This window comes from Mauremys mutica, chromosome 16 (genome assembly GCF_020497125.1).
Source record: "Mauremys mutica isolate MM-2020 ecotype Southern chromosome 16, ASM2049712v1, whole genome shotgun sequence".
Lineage (NCBI taxonomy): Eukaryota > Metazoa > Chordata > Testudines > Geoemydidae > Mauremys > Mauremys mutica.
In genome coordinates, this window is record NC_059087.1 from 18,737,244 (window position 1) to 18,750,787 (window position 13,544).

At 42.8% G+C, this 13,544-nt stretch overlaps 1 protein-coding gene across 1 annotated transcript in view; it reads right to left on the minus strand.

Annotated features, from left to right (window-relative positions):
* The window catches only part of PI4KA (phosphatidylinositol 4-kinase alpha), a 95,787-nt gene extending 82,454 nt beyond the window's left edge, over positions 1–13,333 (minus strand). The window contains exons 1-6 of the mRNA XM_044989390.1: positions 13,145–13,333; positions 8,346–8,462; positions 6,708–6,801; positions 1,947–2,035; positions 1,348–1,420; positions 688–947 (exon numbers count right to left, since the gene is read on the minus strand). Coding sequence (XP_044845325.1) covers positions 688–947; positions 1,348–1,420; positions 1,947–2,035; positions 6,708–6,801; positions 8,346–8,462; positions 13,145–13,303 — 792 coding nt within the window. The 5' untranslated portion in view covers positions 13,304–13,333. The remainder of the gene's footprint in view (positions 1–687; positions 948–1,347; positions 1,421–1,946; positions 2,036–6,707; positions 6,802–8,345; positions 8,463–13,144) is intronic.
* Positions 13,334–13,544: the final 211 nt, after the last annotated feature.

Consider the following 13,544-nt stretch of genomic DNA (forward strand, 5'->3'; position numbering starts at 1 on the left):
TATTTTCTCTTTTAAAAAAATGCATATTATCATTAATATATCCAGAAAGATGCTGATGAGCCCCCAACTCTTACTGAAGTCAATGGGAGTTTTGAGTGTTTAGTAACTCTCAGGATCGGGCTTGAGTCAGGCCACAACTTCAAACACAAAGGGGCACTGATGAAGAAGGGAGTGAGTGTCCTGGTTAACGGAATGCAGTAGTTATCAGGATTCCTGGAGTATATGCCCAACTCTGCTAATACCTCATTCTGTGATTCTGGGCAGGTCATCTGAAGTCTGACATTCCAAAGGGGGTGCACACTTACAACTCCTACTGAAGCCAAAGGGCATTGTCAGTGTTCATCACCTCTAAAAACTCAAGCTGTTAACTTCTGTCTAACTTTCTCATCTGTTAAACTGGTATGCATTATACTTGCTACACAGGGATAGTGTGAGGCTTAATGACTGCAAGTTCTTTGAAATCTTTTAAGTAAAAACTATCAATATGGAGGTAGCTAGCTTAACTGTCATCAATTATTCTGTGGTTCAGGGAGAGCCGAACAACTGAAAGAGAGAGAAAGCTTTGAATCTGTTCAAGTACAGCACTGAATGACTGTCAGTGGACATGATTTTGAGCATCTCTTAATTCCACCAAAGAACAGAAAAGGGCTTAAGCGCTGTCTTCATTGTAAAGGTGGCCACACAAACCTGTGAGATGCTGGACACACTGCTGGTCTTTCTCTTTAAGGATCCTTCTTGACAGACAGCGAGCAGAGAGCTGGGAAGAATTGATCTAAAATCATTAAAAGAACGTCTGCGAATTCCTTCAAGTTCTTCCGGGACTCTCAGGGAATGTGGAGGAGCTTTAGGGAAAAGCTTTGAGAGGAGAGACTCTTCTGAATTGCTGTAGCGACCAAATGCTCGTGAAATTCCAATCAGGCACGGGACTGCATATTTGCACAAGTATTCTGGAAAACAAAATTAGGTCATGTATCTTTCTTACTACAATATAATACTAGCAGCTTATGACTTCCTATTGCCAGCTTTGCTACAAGCTCACTAAAAGCATTGCAGCACAATATATATCATAAAGCCAGACTTGCATTATTAGAGGAAGAACAGCAAATTTATATCATATAAGTAAATATGTATTTTCAGTTTAGCTCAAAATTTACCAGTCAGCATACAAACAAAAGACAGAATGCTCTCACCAATTTGACATTCTGTCATCAATTACAGGCCAAATGATGAATGCTAGTTATATAATACACCTTTTAAAAAGAATGGTGGTGAAGGTTAGAGAGCAAGTGAAGTTCAGATGATGCTAAAATAAAGATGCAACATCAATTTAAAGAACTGTTCCAATACCTTTCTCCTGGTTTTGTGGGGATTGGCACATTCCCAGCAGGAACTGCATCACTTGCAGAATTGCCTCTAAAACCTACAACAACCAAGGAAGACATACAAAAAAATTCTTCAGTGGACACTTTAAAGCTAGCACATGCCAGATCATGATATTAAGTCAAATGAAACTTGCAAACATAATTTTGAACGTCGCATATTTTAAATTTAATGGGTTTTTTATATGAGTTTCTCTCTAACTCATTTAACTAAAGAAGCTTCCTTAGCTAAAGTAATATCCTAAATAAACTCGTAAGGAATAGCATTTTGAGAAAGCAATATCTCCAACTCCGGTATAAACACATTAATTCTAAGTCACTTGGCTTTGTTATGGGCAATGTTTTTGGGCTCAAACCTCAAAAGACATGTGTGAATAACTTTTGAGCACCACAGGACTATTCACAGAAGTAAAGTTATTCAACTGCAGTGTTTATGTGATCGCGTCCTTTGTGAAGAAAAGCAGCCATGGTATTCTTTATTTTAAACCCTTTTTGCACCTTTTTGAGATAGTTATTTAAGCAACAGACATCTAAGAGTGCACATTGAAAAATTTCAGTGAACTCTACCTGTTCTCTAAGAGTGGCATCCCTATAGGCAACATCTGACAACAAAGTCACCAAGCAGAAGCTGAAGTTTTCTGCAACTGGAAGCATGCCTACAGAAGCGGGGAGGGAAAGGATGGAGAGAGGAGAGAACATTACAATAGTACTTGGGTCAGCCATTTGAAAATAAGAAGTAATATTTTATTATTTTCACAAGAAGTCATAAGGCATCCTTTCAGCAATGCCCCATAGCACAGCTAAATCAAGCAAGTCAGTGGATGAGTAACTGACATACACATGAAGATTTAAATCATACCCTTTAGCCAGTAATTAGTGAAAAACAAGAGAAATATGTTGCTTTAGAGAGAATAATAAATATTCCTTGTTTCATATATAAGCCATGGCAGAAGACAAAGACTGAAAATAAAGTAATCATTTGGCATTAAGATTCAGACAATGAACAAATTCCAGTGTTGAAAGAAAGCGAGAACGAAAGGCATACTGATTCCAAGTCTGAGAACTAATGAGAGATGCAATAAAGAAAAAGGAGTAAGCGCAACAGAAGCAGAAAGATTTGCTAATATGGAATAGTCACTATTGCAACAACCTATAAAGCTAGCATAACTGTTTCAGAAAAGCCAGTGTCTTCCCAACATGCAGGAGAAACCCAATTGTTTAATAATCATAAAGGCTGCAAGATCAAGCCCTAGGACAGGACTGACATAGGCTGCAAGGCCGGATATGCTGATGAGTAACAACTTAACTTCCACATTATACCCTGACAGGTTATCCACTGGTGACAATAATGGACTGGAGTGCAGACAAGACAACAGCATCATTGTCCAGGAGAGCTGGCTGTATTTTAAAGAATCCTTATTGAGGTTGCAGGAACAAACCATTCCGATGTGTAGAAAGAATAGTAAATATGGCAGGCGACCACCTTGGCTTAAAAGTTAAATCCTTGCTGATCTTAAACACAAAAAAGCAGCTTATAAGAAGTGGAAGCTTGGACAAATGACCAGGGAGGAGTATAAAAATATTGTTCAGGCATGCAGGAATGAAATCAGGAAGGCCAAATCACAATTGGATGTTAAGAGTAACAAGACGGGTTTCTACAGGTATGTTAGCAACAAGGTGGTGGTCAGGGAAAGTGTGGGCGCCTTACTGAATGGGGGAGGCAACCTAGTGACAGAGGATGTGGAAAAAGCTAATGTACTCAATGCTTTTTTGGCCTCTGTCTCCACGAACAAGGTCAGCTCCCAGACTGCTGCACTGGGCAGCACAGCATGAGGAGGAGGTGACCAGCCCTCTGTGGAGAAAGAAGTGGTTCAGGACTATTTAGAAAAGCTGGATGAGCACAAGTCCATGGGGCCGGATGCACTGCATCAAAGGGTAGTAAAGGAGTTGGCGGATGTGACTGCAGAGCCACTGGCCATTATCTCTGAAAACTCATGGCGATCAGGGGAGGTCCCGGATGACCAGAAAAAGGCTAATGTAGAGCCCATCTTTAAAAAAGGGAAGAAGAAGGATCCAGAGAACTACAGGCCAGTCAGCCTCACTTCAGTCCCTTGAAAAATCAAGGAATCAAATTCTGAAGCACTTTTGAGGAGAGGAAAGTGATCAGGAATAGTCAGCATGGATTCACCCAGGGCAAGTCATGCCTGACTGTAGTGAAGCTGCCTTGGTCCCAGCTGCGCCTGAGAGGGCCAAGCCAGAACGGACGCCACAGTGGGCGGAGCCACCGCCGCCTGTTCCCGCCCCCCGGAAGTCAAGGGGCGGGACAGGAAGTATAAAGGCCCAGCCCCAGCGCTCAGTTGACCGCTGGCCGCCGGAGAGGACAGACGCTAGTGCTCTAGCTCCCGCTGGGCCGAGCCTGCCCCGGGCTCACTACCTGGAGGAGGACTGGCCGAGCCTGCCCCGGGCTCTCTACCTGGAGGAGGACTGGCCGAGCCTGCCCTGGGCTCGCCGCCCAAAGGAGCTGCCTGAGCTTCCCCTCGCCCAGTATCCTGAGGAGCAGCCCGGCTTACCCAGCGCTCAGTACCCTGAGGAGCCCATGGTGTGGGACACTGCAGAAGACGCTGGGGATGTACAGGTACCAATGGAGGGGGAGAGTGGAAGTGGCCCGGGGGTAGCCGACCCTAGTCCGGCTGCAGCAGACCCTGAGCCAATGTCAGTGTGTTGCGGCCAGGATCCCCACTGACCCAGCAGCTGACTGACTGCTGCTGTTAGGGCCCCGGGCTCGAATGCAGTGGAGTGGGTGGGCCTGTGTCCCCCCTGCCACCCCATTCCCGGGTGGCAGTCTCCCCCTCACATCAACGCTCAGGCGTAGGAGCCTGAACTTACCTTAGTCAACTGCTTGCTGCCCCGCCCTGCTCAAGGGCCTGGGCTTATGTACTGTACTGTTTGTCTGCTCAGCCCCTGCCTGAGGGTCTGAACCCCTGAACTACTGTTTGTTTGCTCCACCTCTGCTGAAGAGGCTGAGCTTTAACTGCTGATTGCCCCGCCCTGACCCAGGGCCGGGGCTTATAGACTGTTTGTTCGCTCAACGCCCTGCTGAAGGGTCTGGACCCTGACCTACTGGCTGTTTGTAGTGAGGCGCCCTGGGTCACAGCTGTGCCTGAGAGGGTCGAGCCCCGACACTAGACATCCACACTGACTAACTGCCGTCTATGATGAGATAGCTGGCTCTGCAGATGAAAGGAAAGCAGTGGACGTGTTATTCCTTGACTTTAGCAAAGCTTTTGATATGATCTCCCACAGTATTCTTGCCAGCAAGTTAAAGAAGTATGGGCTGGATGAAGGGACTATAAGGTGGATAGAAAGCTGGCTAGATTGTCGGGCTCAACGGGCAGTGATCAATGGCTCCATGTCTAGTTGGCAGCCGGTATCAAGCGGGGTGCCCCAAGGGTCGGTTTTGTTCAATATCTTCATTAATGACCTGCAAGATGGCGTGGATTGTACCCTCAGCAAGTTTGCAGATGACACTAAACTTGGAGGAGTGGTAGATATGCTGGAAGGTAGGGATAGGATACAGAGGGACCTAGACAAATTAGAGGACTGGGCCAAAAGAAATCAGATGAGGTTCAACAAGGACAAGTGCAGAATCCTGCACTTAGGATGAAAGAATCCCATGCACTGCTACAGACTAGGGACCAAGTGGCTAGGCAGCAGTTCTGCAGAAAAGGACCTAGGGATTACAGTGGACGAGAAGCTGAATGAGTCGACAACGTGCCCTTGTTGCCAAGAAGGTTAACAGCATTTTGGGCTGTACAAGTAGGAGCATTGCCAGCAGTTCGAGGGACATGATCATTCCCCTCTATTTGGCATTGGTGAGGCCTCATCTGGAGTACTGTGTCCAGTTTTGGGCCCCACACTACAAGAAGGATGTGGAAAAATTGGAAAGAGTCTAGCGGAGGGCAACAAAAATGATTGGGGGCTGAAGCACATGACTCACGAGGAGAGGCTGAGGGAACTGGGATTATTCATTCTGCAGAAGAGAAGAATGGGGGTGGGGAGGTTGATAGTTGCTTTCAACTACCCGAAAGGGGGTTCCAAAGAGGATGGATCTAGACTGTTCTCAGTGGTACTAGATGACAGAATAAGAAGTAATGGCCTCAAGTTGCAGTGGGGGAGGTTTAGATTAGATATTAGGAAAAACTTTTTCACTAGGAGGCTGGTGAAGCACTGGAATGGGTTACCTAGGGAGGTGGTGGAATCTCCTTCCTTAGAGGCTTTTAAGGTCCAGATTGACAAAACCCCTGGCTGGGATGATTTAGTTGGGGATTGGTCCTGCTTTGAGCAGGAGATTGGACTAGATGACCTCCTGAGGTCCCTTCCAACCCTGATATTCTATGATCATTTGAATCTCTTGGACAAAAAAAAGCTAACCGTGTTTGAGTAAATGTGACTTTCAGGTGGCAAAGATTTTAATAAAGCACCCCTACCAATCCTTGCTGAAACTAAGTCGAATCTGAAAAGAACCTGAGTAACTCATTCTAAGAGGATTTAAACAGAGAAGGCTGGACATTCTCAGTAGGAGAGGAAAGTACAAAAACCAGCTGATGTCAGAAAGTTGCAAACTATCAAGTTCAGAGTTGTTCCCTGATAGGAAAGTGAGACTTGAAAGGAGAGAGAAATGCCTTAAGAAAAACATATCAGACAGGTGGGCTAAGTCTTTCCAGAAGAAGGGAAAAAATAGGAGTTTCCAGTTTCTATAGCCTTGCTGTGAAAAGGGAAAATCCTAAATATGTCAAGCATAATTTAATACAAACAAACAACAGCATGCACTCTAATTAGGAGCTTTTTGGGATTTTAAAATACTTTTACAAACATTAGCAAACTAAACCTTACATACCCCTACATGGTAGAGAAGTAGTCTCTCTACCATTTTAAAGATAGGTAAATTAAGACTCCAAGAAGTTAAGTGTTTTACCCAAGTTTGAACAACAAACCAGTGGCAAAGCTGGGAATAGCACCCAATAATCTTGACTATCACTCTCCGCTCTAGTCATTAGACTGTCTCCTAACAACTTAGCCCTGAAGATGTGACTGACTGGTATCAAATTATCTGGAAAGCCGCTAAGCTGTCATCAGGAAAGGTATGAGCTATTCAACTTCCTTTCTGGCCTCTCAAGAACAATCAATTTTACTGCTGTATCTTTCCAGTACAGGCAGTTATGGCAACAGCTAAAAGCACAAGGGAGCTGATCACTTCCCTTCAAACTAAGTTCTGAACTGAGTACAATTTCCCAAGCACATACTCTGAAGAGTAAAACTTAAAACCACCTCTGCCTTTTCGTGCAGTGCTTTCTTCTATCCATTGTACTTTGGGAAGACCTCTCAGAAGCCGGAGAAGATAAGGAACCACACTATCTTTGTGCTGAAAGAGAAAACATTTGTTTGAAATGGAGGATAAAAATTGAGTAACAGTTTCAATACACATTAGTCATGCAGAGGAAGGGTAAAGTGACTATATATAGAGAACTCAAGTCATCTAATGATTACTTACAGGCTGCCTAAATATCGCATAACAGACTTAATACAGATAAGGTAAATCATGTAACTAGTCCAATGCTATAGATAAAATTGTTCCATCCTACCAATTGCTAAATGAGACAGGACACTGTTGGTCTATCATGCAATTTGGGGCTGATTATATGCCTTGATCTTTTGTCTCTAGTATGTTGATTTGAGTCTAACAAGAAGCAGAAAATCATTTTGCTAGATTGCTAAAACAGTGGAAACTCCCAAATTCTAATGCCAGCCCTGCCGCTGTTGCATTCCATAGCCTTGAGCAAATCACTTAACCTCTCAATACAGGTGCTCAGTTTCCTAATGTATAAATTAGGGACAGTACTAACTTCCCTCACAGGGGGTGGATTAACAGTTGTTCAATGCTTTGAATACATAAAGCATCATATAAATGCCAAGTTCCATTACAAGTGATGTGGTTTGCCCAGTTCTTAGTAATGAGTTCACATCACAAAATTAAAAAACAAAAAAAACAGCAAAGCTGTTAATAATATCACATTCATCTAGATCAGGGGTAGGCAACCTATGGCATGCGTGCCGAAGGCGGCACGTGAGCTGAAATTCAGTGGCACTCACACTGCCCGGGTCGTGGCCACCGGTCCAGGGGGCTCTGCAATTTAATTTAATTTTAAATGAAGTTTCTTAAACATTTTAAAAACCTTATGTACTTTACATACAACAAAAGTTTAGTTATATATTATAGACTTATAGAAAAAGACCACCTAAAAACGTTAAAATGTATTACTGGCACGCAAAACCTTAAATTAGAATGACTAAATGAAGACTCGGAACACCACTTCTGAAAGGTTGCTAACCCCTGATCTAGATCAACCAAGGGGGAGGCTAAAACAGAAGTGGCTTATGGCCTGATCCAAAACCCACTGAAGTCAATGAAAAGATTCACATTGAGTTCAATGGATTTTGGATCAGGCACTTAAGGCATCACATCTCCTTCCTTCTAGAGATGACACCACCTTTAGGGCAGACCGAAGCCTTCGCATCAGCTCACAGAAACATCATGGCTGCCTGTCTCAGAGAGGCCAGACATTTAAGATGAATGTTAGTGAACAACATAAACAGCGTTATATATATGTTTTCATCCTAATCCCTCATGCATAAAAAGGAAATTATGGGCCTGATTTTCAGGTGTAGATATATGTTCAAACATAATGTGTGTGAAAATTTAAGCAAGCAATTGCACATTACATTTTTGTGCGAACCCTTCTAAATATCGAGTCTAGATAGAGGCTATGTTCACTTCCATACTTTGCCATGTCTTATTTCAAGCAAGTAACTGCCATACCTACATTTCATTCACCAACCAATCCCATTTAGAGATTTATTCAAAAGTATTTCAGCTAAAGAAAGTTAAAATGAGGGAGAAAGTTGTACCTGAAGGTCAGACTCAATGAGAAAAATTCCCAAAGCAATCACAGCATCTCTGCGGCGCTCATCTAGCTGGAAAATCCCATGGAAATCCACTGGGCACATACATAGCAGCTTCTGTACCTGCAGAAAGAGGAGAGGAAAAAAAAAAGGAACGTTAGAACACCGCATTGAGGAACACATAATGCACACATTAAAACTGCCACTACCCACAAGTGATCCTATGGCGGTGTTTACACTATGAACTAGCTCACACACACAGACTCGCACTAGTTCAAAGCGGAGCCACGGTAGTATGGGCAGCAACAGCAGAGGCATGGCTGAGCTGTGCAAAGTACAAACCCACCTGAAACTGCCTCCACTGCCACTGCCCATGCTACCGAAGCTACACTCCTATTTATATTTCTGCTAGCTCTCATTGAACTACTTTGAGTATGTGCACACAAGCACAGGAATGACACCCCTCGTTTGTAATGTAGATATAGCCTAAGAAAACCGAATGAAAACCTAGGGCTTTTAATTCTTAGAAATCAGAGAAGGTCATTGTGTCATTCCCCTGCCAAAGCAGGGTTCTTCCATACAGTACATTATCTCGTTTTTTAAACAGATCAGGCAATGGGGCTTCCACAATTTCCTCTGGGTAACCCCCAGTGCCATCACTAATGTTTTTCAGGGCAGAACACTGAGTTTACTGCATTAAGTCAATTCAAAGAGTCAATTCCACACCAAATGTCCTTTATTATTCAGTCTTTTAATGAAAATAACCAGGTTCCAGTGGAAGTGAAGAATGATGTTTAGTAAGAAAGGAAAGAATGGATACCAACTGTTCACTTTTATAGTTAGGGTAAATTAACAATTTTCTTCTACAAGTGCATAGTCTTTAGGTCTCCAAGAAGTCTTTCTGGAAATCTTGAAACTTTGCATAAACATCATATAGTATATGACAGGGCCCAATCCTGCATTCCTTGTGCACTGAAAACTCCCTTCCACTGAATTCACTGGGTTTCTGGATGTACAAGAAACACACAGTAGGGCTATATATCATTATATTTGCTCATCTCCCTTGAATACAGAAACCTTTTCTTAACCATGGGTGGAAGCAGATGTTGTCATTGCTACAGCGATGCTTTCTTCATACACAGTATTGCTAAAGCAAGCAGTATTGCCTAGCTGGGTGGGACAGATTGTTCAAACCCTTGTAACCACGTAACAGAACAAGCTGCCAGAGCTAAGTATTATTCTATCATTACCTTGCCTACTACTGTAGTATCTGCTTTCATATCTACTGAATACACAAGCACAGAATATATCAAATCTCACAGATGTCTGCTTTACATATCGAAAGTGGACATTATCTAAAAGGAGAAACATATAAAGGCAAGTCATCAAAATGGCCTGACTTTCAAAGGTGCTGAGCACCCACAGATCCTACTGATGTCAACAGATGCTATCTAAAAGGGGTGCTCTGTACCTTTGTCTGTCAGGTCACTTCTTACTTAAGTGCCTAACTTTAGGCAGTCAGGTTGAAAAAATGTTGACCAAGTATTTTAATATACGAAAAGGGATATTTTCTACTGTAAGACCAGAAAGAAAAAAAACAGTTATTTTTATTATGAACTATTATATAAGAGTACTCAATATGTCTTACTGGATAAGTGTCATTTCATTTGCAATTCAGATTTTCAAATCATTGTATCTCATGGTTCTCTCATCCAAACTTCTCTAACACTGAACAGTTTTTAAAAAGGTTCCCAAACAATATGCATTAATTTATAATACAGAAGCATAAAAGCAGTGTCCCCCCAGGATCTTGTGGTGTTCGACATATTGATAAAAAAATCTAAAAAAAAAGTGAACAGTGAGGTGGCAAACTTGCAGATGATATAAAATTACTCAAGATCGCAGTCCACTTTGGATTTAGGTAAGACTTACAAAGGGATCTCACAAAACTGGTTGTCTGGGTGACAAAATAGCAAATGAAATTCAGTGTTGATAAGTGCAAAGTAATGCACACTGGAAAACACAATCCCAACTATACATATAAAATGATGGGGTCTAAATTTGCTGTTATCAATCCAGAAATATCTTGGAGTCATCGTCGATAGTTCTCTGGTTAAATCTGCTCAATGTGCAGTGGCCACCAAAAAAGCTTTCTCCACACCATTCAGGTGTGATGGTTAAGGTTGAGCATTGCTTACTGTTAAAATATTTTACCATACCACACAAATGACATTGTTTTGACTGATGTTATTAAAAGAACACCATAGGTTATTATGTGAAATAAAAAAAAATCCAGTTTATTTTTATGCTGTTTGTTTACTTTTTGCATTTCCCACAATTTAAGGACAACAGAAAATAAATCAGTTTCACTCTCCCACCCCCACACACTGAATTTCACTTTAAGGTTCTTTAGTTGTTATAGTTCTGTTCTCAAGCACTTTGGGAAAATATTTATTTTTATGAAATTTATTTTGGGTCAAAATTGAAGGTGACATTGTCCGGTAAGCACCATCAGTGTAAAGAAAACTGGGGAGGCTTGGAATTTACTCCACTGGGCTTGCAGTCTAGTAGCCTGTTCCTGCCAACAGTTAATACCAAGGATACTGCTTAATATTCTGAGTAGTTTACTTAAATGAGAAATAAGCATTCACATTAGTAAACTCTGTGCCTGGTAGTCTCCGTATGTTTGGTCTTCTGCACAGAACTATATTGTATGCTGGGGCTCCGATTTATCTTAAGACTTCATAATCACTGATAGGGCCATAGTTTCTGAATGCACATGTCAGAAGTGGATGGTTGTATAGAAAGTAGGCATAAATGTAAATTTTTGTTATATTAACAAAGTGCCTGCATTTTAAATAGTTTTTTTTAAAAGAAGTTAGGCATTGTGTCTCATGACTGCCACCTGGGACTTGTTGTTCATTGTAACAAAATAAGAACGGCCATACTGGGTCAGGCTAATTAATGGTCCATCTACCCCAGTCTCCTGTCTTCCAACAGCGGCCAATGACAAATTCTTCCGAGGGAATGAACAGAACTTGGCAATTCTCCAGTGATCCATCCCCTGTCATCCAGTCCCAGTTTCTGGAAGTCAGAGGTTTAGGGAAACTCAAAGCATCAGGTTGCATCCCTGACCATCTTGTCTAATAGCCATTAATGGACCTATCCTCCACAAACTGATCTAATTCTGGGAACCTTAACCATCACAGTACTGCCGATGATCCTATGAACACATCCTATCGCCTAACTACATTGTTCATAGCGTACTGACAATTAACCTTCTGTATTGCATAAAATTGTTCAAATAGTAAAAAAAAGTCATTTTCCTTTATTTTTAGTAATCTTGGGTAGTTAACACAACAAATTTATTTACCGATTAAATAATCTAACAGCATCCCTTAAAATCAAATAATAATCCTAACCCAGGTTCCCATAAAACACTCTAAATACTGGTGAATCTGTAATGAGAGGACTTTATTTTTAGTTGACTACCACATCAGAGATAGACGTCTTGGTGGTCCATCAAACAAAATTAATTCTAAAAATGTACAAGAATTGGCTAAGGACAAGTCAGATACTGTTGTTTACATTAATGCAGAATTTTCATTTTGGAAAACTTAACTACTCATTAATTTATGTTTTAGTTCAAACAATTTTATATGCAATAATAATCTAGTAAATTATAACTTCTCATTTTATCACTGTTATGTACTACAAAACAAAAAGAGCTCCTACAAGCCAACTGTTCTTTGTGAGCATTAAACACCTGCGTTAAGGACCTATTCCAGGCCTAACAGTCACATATTTAGGCTTTGCTCTCATAGGCTTGCTTTCACTAGACCTTTTAAAACTGATTGCCAATTAACTCAAGGTTAGAAGCCTAACAAAGACATACCCATAGGTCTAAAGTCCTAGACCAAACTGATGCTCCGCAGGTACCATGTCCTACTCAGCACCCTAGTCTTCCTATGCCTAGTCTAACTATGCTGAAAAAACTGTTGCAACAGCACACTTGCCATCAACCTAGCCTTATACATTCCTAGCTCCACTACATACTAATACTAGGCATTAAAGACACTTTTTTTTATAAATTTGACACCATTATAAATGTTGGAAGCAAAGCGTGGTTTCGACTGGAGGCTGACAACTTGTGACCCCCCATGTAAGAACCTCATGACGCCCTGAGGGGTCCCAACCCCCAGTTTGAGAACCCCTGTGCTAATTCCCCTTAAAAAACTAAGTTCCTTTGGTATCTGGGGAAAACTTTCTCGCAGCAAGTGCTCTTCAAAAACAAAACCACTGGGATATTTTGAAAGTCTTACTGAACATTCATCAACGTTCATAACCTGAAACCAATTTCTGTCAAGCTCTTCTTAGCTTGGTTTCCCTATAGGTTAGCTACATGAATATTATGCATGGATCCAGCATCTACATAGAGACATAGAAACCCTGATACACCGCCTTCACCACACACTGACTACATCCCCAGGCATGACACCCAGCTCGTTACAGGAGACGCACACGCTGCCTCACATGACACACGTCCCCCCACCCTCCCAACATGTATGACACACGCAGCACCCCCAGACATAAAACCCTGTTCCCTCCATGCATGACACCTACCACAGGGCGCGCACCGACCTCCATGCATGACACGTCCCCGCCCGCCACGGGACACACGCTGCCCCACATACATGACGTACAACTCACATACGTGACACTCCCTGGCGCCCCACATACATGACACCTGCCACCCCAAGAGGGGTGGGAGGGGCAAAGGGAGGACCCGACCCCCGCCCAGTCACCTTCTCCAGGGGAGCGGGTCTCTGCACGGCCAGCGAGCGGGACAGCGACAGCACCGTGTTGAAGTAAAAGCCCCGTGAGGAGCCGGAACCAGAGCTGGAGCCGGGGCCGCTTCCCCTACACGCAAACCCGGCGGCAGCCGCCACCGCCAGAGCCGACATATTGCGGGCCAGCCGCAGGGCGGAGCGGACCCTACGATGTTATCCTCTCCCTAGCTCCCTCGCCGCTCCTCTCGCGAGCATCCCCCACGCCCCGCGGGAGCTCCGGGCTCCAATCAGATAACACATATGGCGGCGCCTAGGTTGACTTCACTTCCGGACTGGGAACCCATCGTCTCACGGGCAATGGATTATCCCAACTCTCAAACCACCACCACCACCCCCCCAGTGCTAGAAATGGATT